Source organism: Puma concolor, chromosome D1 (assembly GCF_028749965.1).
Source record: "Puma concolor isolate L17-30 chromosome D1, mPumCon1.1.hap2, whole genome shotgun sequence".
NCBI classification, from domain to species: domain Eukaryota; kingdom Metazoa; phylum Chordata; class Mammalia; order Carnivora; family Felidae; genus Puma; species Puma concolor.
In genome coordinates this window covers 19,370,478-19,384,823 of record NC_141676.1, presented here as the reverse complement: position 1 = coordinate 19,384,823, position 14,346 = coordinate 19,370,478, and the positions used below count along the sequence as shown (strand labels likewise).

Genomic DNA, 14,346 nt, shown 5'->3' with positions numbered 1-14,346 from the left:
CTGAGACCCTTTATATCTGAGGTTGATTTGGAAACATGAAGAGAACGAAATTAGATCAATCCAACAGATGGCTGGCCACATTTCTGTCAGAATTAATTTACCTTCTTGTCAACAGCCATAGCAAAGAAGTTGAGGATTAAACAGGCTCTAGGGAAGAAGTTCTTTGTCATCATTTTAGCTCATCTTTTAAAACAGGATTTCTCAACCTTGGTGTTACTGACATTTTGGGCTGGGTAATTCTTTGTTGTTGGGCTGTCCTGTACGTCGTGGGATGTTTAGCAGTATCCGTGACTTGTACCCAGTAGATGCCAGAAGCACTCTTCACCCAGTTGTGACAACAGAAATGACTCCAAACATTGCCAGGCATCTGCTGGGGGCGGGCGGAGAGGGGGGCAGAATTACCCTTGGCTGAGAACCACTGCTTTAGAATAAACATAAGGCACATGAGATATCCTGATAGAATGACTGTTTACGCTTTGAGGACTTTTTGACAACCCTTCAAAAGAATTTTTTAATGACAGTCTTTTTCTTACAATGTATGTAATATGAATTTATTATTGGAAATTTAGAAACTATAGATAAGCATGAAGAATATTAAAATTTTGGATAATTCTTCCACCTAATGTTTGGCTCCAGTCTTTTTTTTTTTTTTTAGGTAAATATATAGAGTTTTTCTATAAAAATAACAATTAGGTATACTGCATTTCATTTAACTATATCCTTAACATATATCATTGAATAGTCTTTTACATCATATTAATAGCTACATAATATTCCATAATCTACGTGTACATACCCTAATTTATTGAAGCAAGCTTTTTTGTTAGATGTTAAGGTTGTCAAATTAGAATTCTTTAATTTGAATTTGGCTGGCTTATAACTTTGTATTTACTGCTAACAGATTTAGTTTGTTTATATCCCATCTTGAACAAAATCAAAAGAGATGCCTCTTTCATAGGTTTTTTTAAGGGTATATGTATGTGTTTGGGGTTCTTGTTTAATTTTAACTTTAAAAATTATTATTACCTCAAGCTTAATAACCCAAAGCACAGAGGCAAATTCAGTCAGAGGTTATTAAACTTCCTTTAGTCTTTTTTGACCTAAATCTTATATGAACCTGATGTGTGAAAACCAAGGAGTGCCTTGACTGGCTGGGGTCTCCCCAGCTTGACCCTTCTTCTGTCCTCCCATAATCCCAGAGAGACACCTCTGTGGTACCTAGGACTGTGCAAAACACTTTGAAATCCACTGAATAGGTCCTTTTACTTCTGTGATTCATATTTTCTCATACTCTTTTCCTCAAATGTCTTTTAAGGATAGAATGCCTTCACTGAACGGTGAGATGATGCTGAATTTTAATTTAGACATTCAGTTCTGAGGGATCTGTATATAGAGTATTGGTTGGAGAGTCTAAATTAATCCTCTAGTTCATTATCCCCTTTTTTCTCCTTACTTCACCACCAAAAATAGCCAGTAAAAATATATACCCACTTAGAAACATAATGCAAACTTGGAGTTATCACAGTGCTCAGTCCCTAAGCAAGTCAGGGAAGTGCTAATTAGTTTCCCAGTCACATTGCAGAAAAGCTATCTTCCTCTTTTACTTTCTTGTTTTTCTTGCTAAGTGTATAATTCTAGCATCTGATCTTTATCTCCGTGAAGATAATAGCCATAAAACAAATAGGAAATACAGCTTGCTAACATTATTATGGAATTTCACTTTGACATTTATTCTCTTGAACATAGGTTAGTTTAATAACATTTATGTTTCACTGATGTGAGTTTGGTTTGTTATTGTCGTTGTTTATTTTAAAAAATCCTCTGCTTAGAATGTAATGTTCATATCCGTAATAAGGAACCCCAGTTTACCACAATTTCTACATCACAGCAAAGCTGAGTGATTCCTTGGCAGTTTTACCTGACAGTAGCCATGGGATATACTTAGAATATTATGCTTGCCTTGCTCAACATGTATTCCTTCACTGCAATACACTGAACATGACTTTGAAGGGATTCTTTAAAGTAGAGTTTTTAAAGTAGACTCTGTGGATACCTGGAAGGGTCCACTAAATCTTTTTGGGGAGTCCACAGGTCAAAACTATCTCTGTAATAATACTAAAACTATATGATGCGTGACACTTTCACTGTGTTGAATTTGCATTGACGATACAAAAGTAATGGTGGATAGAACTGTTGGTATCTTAGCATGAATCAGGGTGTTGTCGCCAGACTATTATGAGTAATCACAGTATTCTTCCCCACCATGCACTTCCAGTTTAAGGAAAAAAAAAAGCTGATTTCATTTAAGAATGTTCCTCGAAGCAGTAAACATTACTACTTTTATTAAGTCTCAATATTTGAGTTCATCTCTCTTTAATAGTTTGATGAAATGGAAGGTATGCATAAAGCACTCCTGCTACAAAGCCAAGTATAATGGTTGTCAAGGAAAAACACTTGTGTGATTGTTTAAGCTGTAGCTGAACTATCTGCTTTTATCATGGACCACATTTATTTGGAAGAACAACTAACAGACAAACTGTAGTTATTCAGACTTGAGTATTTGGCAGACGTAAATGAATGAAGTGACTGTCACTTCAAGGGGAACAGTAGATATGATTTGTTACTTATAAAAGTTGAGTTTCCAAGCAAAATTACTAATTTGGAAAAAGTCGTATCTGTCACTTTGAGCCTGACCTCTTCCTATTACTTAGACTTTTCTGATGAGATCATTGGTAATATTAATGGATATGATTTTTTATATCGTATAATGAAATGTGTCAGCAGGAGATCTGCATTACTCATTGGATCCGTATTTTCCACATGACCAATAGTTGATATTACAGAATCATGCAAGATTAAAAGACTCATTCAAAGTGCAGTCTGGCCCAGTGGATTTAAATGTAAGAGAATATGAGAAGTTTATTGATATGGTTTCAGATTCCACACTGTAACTAACCTTTAAGAAATCAGTACTTGTTGAGTTTTGGTGTAATATCAAAGAATATCCACAATTATTTGGAAAGGCTGGAAGAGACTCCTCCATTTTCTAACTACATATCCGTGTGAAGCCAATTTTCTTCATATACTTCAACAAAAACAACATATTGTAACAGATTGAATGCAGAAGCAGATAGGAGAATCAACTCTCTTGAAACAAACCTTAAAGATATATGCAAAACAGTGCCACTTTTCCTGCCATTTTTTTTGTATTGGAAGATACAGTTATTTTTCGTAAGATAATATTTCTATTAACATATAATGGGTTTGTATTTTTTTTAATGAATTAACCAATAGTTTAAGTTTTTTAGTTTTAATTTTTAACACGATAAACATCATAGCTGCAGCCCATATAAACAGGTTCTTTGGGGGTCCTCAATCATTTTTGATAGTGGTGTGAGAACCACTGTCATAAAGGAAGCTCTGTAATGCACTTGGGGTTTCTTGGAGAAAGGACAGAATTCTAACAACTAATACAGCCATGCTGATTGTAACTCCCCAAGTACAGCGTAAGGTCAGGGGTCATAGCTTCCTGTAGTATATGTGGCAAGACTGTGTTCCAAATATAAACTACATACGAGAACTGGGTGCTCAGGAGACAGGGCTGTGGAATCTGTTTAAACTGTATGTAGTTCACAGCCCATGTATTTATCAAGGCCACGTCATGATTCCATTCTGTACAATGTTTTTTCCTTCTAGGTTCTATTTTTAGGAAGATAGCCACTCTGGAAATACTAAATACCTTTTTTTAAATTTTTTTTTTTTTCAACGTTTTTTATTTTATTTTTGGGACAGAGAGAAACAGAGCATGAACGGGGGAGGGGCAGAGAGAGAGGGAGATACAGCATCGGAAACAGGCTCCAAGCTCCGAGCCATCAGCCCAGAGCCCGACGCGGGGCTCGAACTCACGGACCGTGAGATCGTGACCTGGCTGAAGTCGGACGCTTAACCGACTGCGCCACCCAGGCGCCCCTTAAATACCTTTTTTAAAAGCAATTCTGTCATTCATGATAAAATAGAAATCGAACGAACAGAGAGCCACCCAGCAGAAAAGTTGTTTGATTTCTCAGACTTCGGTCTGTATCTGCCAACTACCTGGCAACCCATCAGCCATGGCGGCAGAGCCCAGACTATTCCATTCACCTTCTTAATGACTCACTGAGGTGACTGCCCTGAATATAATGACACTTGCTTCTTTGTGGGGTCATGTATTTAACACAGAACAGTTGAGATGGGTAGAAAGGCTTGGTCCTCATGATAGTGCTGTACCAAATTTTAGTACCTTAATAAAATGATAGAGGTCAATTTGCTTCAAAATAGAAATAATGGGAGGGAATTAAACTATTCCTCTTGCCATTGGTTATTGCATTCCAAGTGTGTTTTGCTTATTCCATGGCCCTGTTGATTTAAGACTGACTTTGCACTTTCTGTTTTACATGTGGCTGTCCCTTCTCTTGGCCTGATGATTGCAGTGGCATCCTGTGCTGCTCACACTGAAGGACCAGATTGAAAAGAACACTGGCCACACCTTCAACTCCTTGCTCTGCAACCTTTACCGAAATGAGAAAGACAGTGTCGACTGGCATAGTGACGATGAACCGTCGCTAGGGAGATGTCCCATCATTGCTTCGCTGAGTTTTGGTGCCACACGCACTTTTGAGATGAGAAGGAAGCCCCCACCAGTGAGTATTCTCTCTTTTTTTTTTTTCATGTTCTTCCTGCCTTCTAATATTCTGTGAAAAAAAGTAGAGTTCTTAAAAGCTGCTGTTTTCAGGTTTAGAGGGTAAGAGTACATGTTTTGTTGTTGAAACCTGTTCAACTGATCGCCTACCCCATGGTTACCTTTTGTCTCCCAGAGTGGCCATTTATTCATTCATTCACTTATCCAACAGAAATTGCTTGCCATGTGCCAGGCTTCGGGGGCTCATTTCCTTCGGTGGAAAGAACAGAGATAGCTCCTGTCCTCATGGATACAGGGGATAGACAGATGTTACTAATTACTGAAATGACTGAAATTATGATGAGTGCTGTGAAGGAGGGGTTACAAAGGGAAGACTCGAGCTGGGAGGTACAAGACTGGAAAGGAAGAAAGCATGAGGAAGACACCCCTGAGGAAGGCTTCATTGTAAGTCTTCTCCATGGCAGTGTTGCCACCTTTCTGGAAGGGAACATCGTGAGCATCCTCATTGCCTTCTTAGCCATCTTCTGAAATACAGATGAACCTGTAATTCTCTCAGAAAGATGAAGTTCAAGCCAAATTCTCAGAGATGGTTGTCCAAATTCAGGGAGAGAAGCAGTAACTAAACATAATAACTTTAGTTTTCCGTCCCGGGTTTTACGTATGTTACAGGATATTTCAGGGACACTAGGAGTTTTGACTTTCTTAAATCAAAAAAGTATAAGACCCTAGGATTAAGATAGGTAGAAAGGTAGTAGAAACTCAAAGAAAAGAGCAAACCTCTACCAAATGATCTTATTATCTTTGTGTCTGTCTCTTACCAAGGTTCCCAGTCATTTAGTTTATAACAGTAAACCAGAGCCAGTCAGTGTGGAAAGGCTTATAAGGCTGTGTTTAGAATATGACCTAATCCAGACCAAATAATTATTAGCCTGCCAGTGCTCATGTCTGTTCTTCATCAGATATGCTTCCTCTAAGAACATAGTTAATGGACTGGGCTGCTTTCCTGACATGTATTTCGGTTTCCAAGCATGGTATTTTGAAGCATATTGTGTTATTTTGCATTTATGCCATTAGGCAGCTTTTGTTGGTATAATTTCCCTTGATTAGGTTTTCTTTGCTTTGTTTCTTTGGTCTGTGCTAGCAGGGGATTGTCAGTTGCCAGTGATGTATTGAGCGAACTTGCTTCTGAGCAGTTTGACTGGCCTTCCCAGTTTCATTGGTGATTGATTAGCCTTCTCCTGTACCAGGGGGAGTACCACTTGAGAAGCAGACGACCCAACCTTTGCCATACTCTCTTTGGATATGGTTATGCTTTTATATGCGGCCTTCTACTCGGTGAAAACCCAGTCAGATAAATTACATGAATAATTCATCCTGCCCTTGGTAGGGCTCCTGTTATGTGAATAGCAGAGGAACACCACATGTTTCATTTTTAAGTTCAGATCCTCTTCTCAAGCTGGACATAACCACACCAACTTTTTGTCAAGCCTGGTCCTGGGATCTGGCTGTAGCAGTAATTGAGTAAGATGAAGTCGTCTTTTCCCTCCTGGTGCTGTGCCTTGCTATGGAAGTCACCCTTCCATCTCTCCGAGTGGCACGTCCGCTGGTAGAGCCAGCACGATGTTTGGGATAATCCTCACTTGCAGCCTTACAGGTATTTTCTTTGTTGCCAGGTAGTTACTTGTCCAATCACTGTTTCTTTACACACATACATTCACATACACATACACACCACCCCCTTCTTAAAAACACTTGTGGCCTATTTACAGATTTGAAGCTTAAGGATTCCCAAAGCATGCTTTCTGGATAGTTTTACTGTAGAAGCAGTTTCCAGTCATTAAGCATTAGCAGTGTTCTTGTGCCCAGAATATTCCCATTCCATTTCCCCTCCAGGCAACTGAAGGTCTTCATTTTCGCATATAAAAACATTATTCGTGGCCATCAAGAGCTATTTCTTGGTAATAAACCTCACTTACGTTATAGGTTAACGAGTAGATGGGTAATACAACTACCACACAGCCTTGTGTCCGAAAGCAACCATTTGGAATAAAGATCTCTATTTGAGGGAGATGGCCCATACTGAAGGTTTATCTTCTGAAGTCTTACAGTTTATTTTGATGAGTGTAGTGAAAGCACAGGTCATGAAATACTAAAGATGTGGTAAAGTCCCTGTAATTGTCTGCTAGTAGCAAGGGAATCTGCACTACACTCATGATGGCAGATTTGACAAAAATATAGACCTAATAAGTAAGAAAATTCGTCTGAGATCTTAAAGTTGGCTGAGAAAACAGATTTGGGAAGAAATATAAAGGTGTCAATGCCTCACCTCAGACTATTGACTGTAATCAGTTTTGGCTTCCTGCGTCATCGTAATTATGATTAATTTTGAAGTAATTACATGTCCTTTCAATTCTGGCTTTTGTTTAAAATAGGAAAATTGAATACATATTTAAAAAAATTTTTTTTAAAGGTGGGGGGGGTGCCTGAGTGGCTCAGTCGGTTGAGCATCCAACTTCAGCTTAGGTCATGATCTCGCGGTCTGAATTTGAGCCCCGTGTCAGGCTCTGTGCTGACAGCTCAGAGCCTGGAGCCTGCTTCAGATTCTGTCTCCCTCTCTCTTTGCCTCTCCCCTGCTCATGCTCTGTCTCTCTCTGTCCAAAATAAATAAATATTAAAAAAAAAATTTTTTTTAATGGGAAAATTGAAGGGTGCCTGGGTGGCTCAGTCAGTTAAGCGTCCGGCTTCAGCTCAGGTCATGATCTCACAGTTCGTGAGTTCAAGCCCCGCATCGGGCTCTGTGCTGACAGCTCAGGACCTGGAGCCTGCTTTGGATTCTGGGTCTCCCTCTCTCTCTGCTCCTCCCCCGCTCATGCTCTCTCTCCTTCAAAAATAAATAAAAAATTTAAAAAAAAGGTTTTTTTTAATGGGAAAATTGAAGGTTAATATATTGGGAATTATAATCATGCATTACTGAACCCAGTTTATTTAAAAATGGCTTTTTTCCCCCAGAACCTGTAAGTTCCATTCTTGGGTAAACAAGACCCAAGTTTAAACTTTTGGAAAGACTTGTTCAAGTTTTTTAACATAGATTTCAAAAAATTCAGGGCTCCACAAATCTAGCTAAACTAGAAGTGCACAGAAGCCTTTCTTTGAGTTGACAGCCTTAGGGTGCATCATCTTTATCTTATTATAATGATCTCTTTTCTGAAGGATTGAAAGGAAGTGGTTATTGCAAATCTGTGTCTACTTTTCTTTCTAAACTCCAGTGAGAGCTCTGAGAACATGACTCATGATTCATACAACTCAAGGTAAAAGCATAAATTAAAAAGCATAAATTACGTTAGTCTTCTGTGTAGAATTTGTAGGAGTCTGACTTTCTGTCAGGAAACTCTTAGGAACCTAACTTAGTATGCCACTGTGGGTTGTAATTTTCATGTCTGTCAACAAGACATTCGGAATGTTAGAGGTTGTGGGAGGGCATCTCTTGTCAAAATCCAGTTCGTTTTTACCTATCAGAAGGGAATCTAAATACCTGTCTGACTTGAGTCAGAGTCTCTCATCTGGAAGTGACATAGAAGAATCATAAGATTTTTGTGTACTTTATTCAAGTATGCAGTTTTGAGACAGAAAAGCATATGTTTTGGGCCACTTTTTCTTTTTTTTTTTTTTTAAACATTCAGTCTCCTCCACCCCTGCAGCAGCTGTTTGTTGTGCAGTCTGGCACTTTAGGCAGATCTCTGTAGCTGCTGCTCTTCTGAAAGCTGCCCCAGTTCTACACATTGCATTCCTCACAATTTCTCCCTGTGCCGAGATGGTGAGGAGATCTTTGTTTTCCTAAGTATGAGGGCCCCTCTGATTCATACAGTTGGCTCAGTCAGCTTCATGCATGCATCATCCCCAGGACAGACATTTCTCTCCCCTAAGAGATCCTTCTTCACTGTTCTCTAGTCCAAGCAGGCAACTCCTTCCCGTTCAGTTTGATTTCAGAGTAACTTACATTTCCTTTAATGGTAACAAGGTACCTGGGGCATGGTAGACTTGCTTGATCTTGCCGTTCCATTCATCCCATCCCTTCTTTTGTTAATTCAGTTAAAGACAGAGTGGATGGCACCATATCTGTCTTCCAGACAATATCAGGATATACTATCTCAAGACAGAAAGCTTACCAAATATACTTGAGTAGACATTTTTTAGAAACCAAGAACCTTTTTTTATTCTATCAAGCTGGGCTCATTAAAGTTTGTCTACACTCCTTGTCCCAAACCTAGTTGTACTTTCCAAAATGCATCGTGTCCCTGCTGTAAAGATTAGTCTCGTTCTTTTCCCAGCTAGCTTTAATTCTATACTGAAAAACAAGCCAGAAAAGGAACCACAAAAGCCATTTGGCAGGCTGCTATTTCTCTGTCGGTTACCATGGAAACAGTGATGGCTGAGTTGGGGGGATATTAGATAATAGCAGGAAGTTTGTGATGTGCTGGAGGTTTAGATGCCAAAAGCCTTGTTTTTGTAGCACATTATGTATGGATAAGCTCTGTTTTTGATCAGCCGAATCCTAAAAAATATCCACCTCAGGGTGATTGAGTTGAGGCAAGTTCAGCATTTCTGTAGCCACTTCTCTCTCTAACACCTTCTGAAGAATGTGAACCTTATTTGTAGCACCAGAAGAGATGGTTGTAAAACCACTTCCTATGGTGGAGGCTCTGAGAGTCCCCAGTGAATTGGAGTTCCTACTACCTATCTTGCTAATTGACTTTTTGCCCACTACTGGGAAGAGTGGAGTATGAAAAGGTCAGTTTGGTCATAAATACTGATATTTTTCCAGAACCTCAGAAGAAATGAAGATCTTAGAATCCAAAATACTGTAATACTGACTAGCTTAAATTTGAAAGGTGACTAAATTACACTGTGCAATATTTCATGGAGCGGTAACTGAACCTCCGCTTTAGCACCCCACTGCTGCTGGCCCAGTCATCCATATTGCTTTTTTTTTTTTTTTTAACTTTATTTATTTTGAGAGTGAGAGAGCGAGAATACAAATGGGGAAAGGACAGAGAGAGACAGAGAATCTCAAGCAGGCTCCGTGCTCAGCATGGAACCCCATGCGGGACTCGTGCCACAAACCATAAGGTCATGACCTGAGCCGATATCAAGAGTCAGACAGTCAATCCACTCAGCCACCCAGGTGCCCCCAGTCATCCATATTTCTTAATCAGCCCCTCTTCGGATTACAGCATCTATTCTGAGGAGTTACAAGAAATACTGGAAAGAAATTGTTAATAATCATTGTTCTTTCAATATATCCCTAAAGGAAGTCTAGAAAGTCCGTTTTTATTTTTTGTATCTGTCACTGATGGTAAAAAGCACCTATCTTCCTCGTTTATATCTCTTTTTTTTTTGCAAATGGGGTGATGATTGGTAGCTACTTTATCGGAGCAATAGAAAAGTTACCCCATGAAAGGCACTATGAAAGTTTTTGCAATAATCAGTGAATTTTTAAGCTGTTAAGAATAGTAGATGCCACGTGACTTTTCAGATGTGGAAAATTGGAAAAGGAAATGAGTAGTAGTGAAACCAAAATCCCAAGATTCCCTTGGCCTGTGAAATGGAGTAGAAGGGAGACTCGCAGAGGGTGAAGTGGCCTGTGGAACGGGAATGGTGACTGAGTTTTTGAGCTGCTATCTCTAGGGCTAGTTAGTGGTTTGGAGAGAGTGAGTGAGTGGGTGGGTAGATGAAAATGTGCATGTTTGAGCAGATAAAGCTAAGTAGTTTTAGTAAGACTGAATTATCTTCAGACTTGAAATCCCATAAGAGTTGGAATCATCATTTGCTGCCTTGGGGCCTTGTCTCAGTTGGAATCCATACCCTCACTGCCACCGGGAAGAATTCACTTTTTGCCAAGGACCATCTAGTTTTATAGTGCCACCAATGGTCCTGTTAGTCTTGGGAGAACAACCTTTTCCAAAGTGATTCATCAGATTTGCATGTGATTAGGAATGGGGTCTGCTTCCAAACTCGTCTTTTTAAAACAGTGTCCCAATGTGAGAATTTTTTCCTCCCTTTGCCATACTCATAAAAACTATTCCTAACCCTTCTGGTGATGTTCTCCTCTTTCCCAAGTGCAGTTTTCATGGTAGATGACTGCTTAGCTGGGCAGAAGAGAGCTTAGTGAGTTTGAGGAAGGAGAAGGAGGCCCCATACCAGAGCAGAGTGAGCAAGCGAGGAGCAGAGCAGGTGATAAGATGGGGAGAGTAGACAGGGGCCAGATCATGCAGAGGCTCAGGAGCCTCAGGAAGGAGCAGATTTTAAGTACATCAGGAAGCCATGGAAATGTGTAAGCAGAAGAATGACATGATCTGATGGATAATTTTATAAAAGTAAGTTGCTGCTGTGTGGAGCCTGGACTAAAAAGGAGCAAGAGTGGAAGCCAGGAGACCAGTTAAGAACTTTTTATACCTTGTGCATACCTGGGACCAAGGCAGAGAAGGACAGAGGTGGCCAGGTCAATGACATGAGCTCAGAGGAACAGGGATTTTTTTTTTTTTTTTTTACATTTACTTATTTATTTTTGAGAGACAGAGACAGAACACAAGCAGGGGATGGGCAGAGAGAGAAGGAAACACAGAATCCGAAGCGGGCTCCAGGCTCCGAGCTGTCGTACAGAGCCCAACGCAGGGCTCTAATTCACAAACTGTGAGATCATGACCTGAGCCGAAGTCGGACGCTCAACCTATTGAGCCCCGCAGTCGCCCCTGGAGCAGGGATTTTTAAGAGAGGTATGGCAATAGTGGTCTGAAAGTGTTAATGTGGATTATCTCCTGGCTCTCTGGATGGGACAGACAAGATCACTTTCCACATGAGAAGTCTTCAGAGATTTGAAATCCTAGAGATGGCTAGGTTTCAATTAAGACAGGCAAGTCAAGGGAACGTTCAGAGCACATGAGGTTGGGGATCTAAGGGTGTTTGCTCATCACTGACTGGGAATTCCAGAGGACATAGTGCACAGGGGCAGGAAGGAGAGAGTTTGGGGAGGCGGTGGGAAAGGGGGAGTTGTGTCTGATCAGGTGATGTCCAGGAACGGGTTGGGAATGAGTTGTCTTGTTTTAATGGATGACTAGAGAACCCTGCACTTTTGCTAGTGACTGAGGTCAGCTGGATGTCAGACATGGTGGAATTTGTCCTCATATGCTCTTAGAGGAAGGAGAACATTAGTTTCTGTTTCTACAGTCTTGGGGGTGGGGGAGCTCTTTCAAGATAGTAGTTTAAGTTGCATTTCTTGGAAATATATTACCAAGAATGGAATCATCATTTCATGAAGTCTTCTGATTTTAAATGCACATTCAGTGTCTCTAGAATGACTGTAACAGTAAGTGTAAAGCCATGTTTATTTTTGCCGAAATTCAGTACCTTCTTGCCCCCATGCTATCCCCCCAGTACTATGTCAACAACAAAGCTGAACAACAAATGCCGTCAGCAGGCATTTCACTCCATTTGCCTTTCAGTGTGTCCAGTCCAGAAGGAAAGGCAAGAGTTCTCATGCTAGTCTGATGTACAGTGCTAAGTTTTAGATGCCTGCAGAGAGAGCCTCCGTTGCATTGAACAATTGCCCAGACCTCCCAAGCAAGAGGTCGGGAGGTCTTATTGAACTATTGAGATCACTGGTCATCTCTGGTATAGGGTGATCGATTGCCCATACCAGTGCCTCATGCTTACTTCGTATTCTCACTCACCTCATCAGAACCTTCCATGGTAAATCAGTACCAAAACTCAGGAAAGAGTTGGGTAAACACCCAAAGATTTGTATCTGGCAAAGGAGTTTAAAACCGGTTTTGAATAGATATCCTTGGCGATTTCAGATCTATGCTCTTCCAGCAGCCTTTTACTTTTAGCAGATCTTATTTCAGAAAGAGCTGCTTTTCTTTTTAAAGTAATGTATTTCAGATCAATATTGAGGATGCCATCATTTAAAGCGTGGTTTGAGTCAGCAGAATAACTAGAGATGACATTGTCGGGTCCTAGCTTTATTCTCTTTCCATAAAAAATAATATTAAAAAATGTTACCACTGTGAACAGTAAGTCCAGCTGTGTTCTTGTATCAACACTGTAGGAACAGTTTCGTATTCCAAATACAGCTGCAAGTTTAGGTGATCCGTGAAGCAGTCTAGAAGCCAGCCAGGTTCTCAAAGGCAAGGGAACACCACAATTTGATTGGGAAAACAAGCTGAAAAAAAATCTTTAAAAAAGCAGAGAGGGAAACTTTATTGCCATAGTCGGAAGTTGGGAGATAGGGCAAGTAAATGGACAGCTGGCCCTCAGCAGGTTAAGCGGCTGTAACATGGGCTAACATTCAGTTTTCAATAATTTCAGTCTGCAAAAAAGCCTTAATCATACTTGTCAATCAGTTCTACCGTGTATCTGATCCTTGGACCAGAAAGCTGGGGAAATCTCTTTATATCTGTTACCATCTTGAGAAAACCCTGTGCTTGGCTCTGCAGGCATTCTTACTTACACCTGGGGTGGTTTTGGGTTTGTTTACTTGCTTTTGAAGTACAAATTCGGGAGTAAGTTTTCTATGTCTGCAGTTTCCCTTTCCTTACAACTTAACTCACTCTTTTTTTTTTTTAATTTTTTTTTTATCGTTTATTTATTTTTGAGACAGAGAGAAACAGAGCATGAACGGGGGAGGGGCAGAGAGAGAGGGAGACACAGAACCAGAAGCAGGCTCCAGGCTCTGAGCCATCAGCCCAGAGCCTGACGAGGGGCTTGAACGTGAGATCGTGACCTGAGCTGAAGTCGGCCGCTTAACCGACTGAGCCACCCAGGCACCCCTTAACTCTTAAAACACCTGTTCTATAGATCCACCCCACCACTTTGCTAATATACAGATACCGTTGTCCAAAAAAGCCTTTTCTCGATTGTCATTCTGTTCTTCCTTGTAATACCGTATCCATCACCTCACTGCTGGAAACTCGGCCATTTCTTAGCTCCCTTTTCCTTTCCTAATCTCACACTTTTCTCATTGCTATTTCCATACCTTTTTAAAGGTTTTTCCTTTACATTCAGCCTCTAAAGTGTGGATATTCAAGATTATCTTTGATTCTGTTATCTTTGTTTATATGAGTTTTTAGGAGATTATAAACTGGCAATAGATTGTAAATGCCATATGGGCAAGGTCAGTTTCTGTGTTATTATGTCTCCAGGATTTAGCATTGTGTGTGTGTGTGTGTGTGTGTGTGTGTGTGTGTGTGTTGGTTATATAAGTTAATAAACAAGATTTCACTTGCTCTTATGGCTTCAACTGTTCCTTCTTTGGTGGAGTGACTTCTGAATCTCTTATCTCCAGCTTTGACTTCTATCTCACTTAGGGATCACATGTACATATTCACAGGACATTGCCACCTATAATAGCACATGTGACTTGACCTGAAAATGTAAAATCAGATTTATTGTTCTCTCAGAAAACTCCACAGTTCCATCTGCTAATAAGTCCATTTATGTTCACGATATCACTGTTCTCTTGGTCAGGTTCACGTGTAAATTATTTTTAGTTCTTTCCTGTTCTCTTAATTGTTTTAATTCCCAGATCTTCTTAATTTGTTCCTGAATCCCTCTCCTAGTGGCCATCTTTATCCCAGGCTCTTTTTACCACATACCTAGGGTACTGAAATGTC

The 14,346-nt window shown here is 40.2% G+C and overlaps 1 protein-coding gene across 4 annotated transcripts in view; it reads left to right on the top strand.

Moving 5' to 3' along the window:
- ALKBH3 (alkB homolog 3, alpha-ketoglutarate dependent dioxygenase) overlaps nucleotides 1-14,346 on the top strand; it is a 33,397-nt gene that overhangs the window by 10,640 nt on the left and 8,411 nt on the right. For 2 of the 4 annotated variants that reach the window (XM_086677638.1, XM_086677637.1), the window contains 2 exons: nucleotides 2,844-2,900; nucleotides 4,470-4,679. In XM_086677638.1, the coding sequence (XP_086533764.1) occupies nucleotides 2,844-2,900; nucleotides 4,470-4,679 (267 nt within the window). Of the gene's footprint in view, nucleotides 1-2,843; nucleotides 2,901-4,469; nucleotides 4,680-5,925; nucleotides 6,953-14,346 lie in introns of those variants that run through there. The other 2 variants (XM_086677640.1, XM_086677639.1) reach the window with 2 other exon arrangements.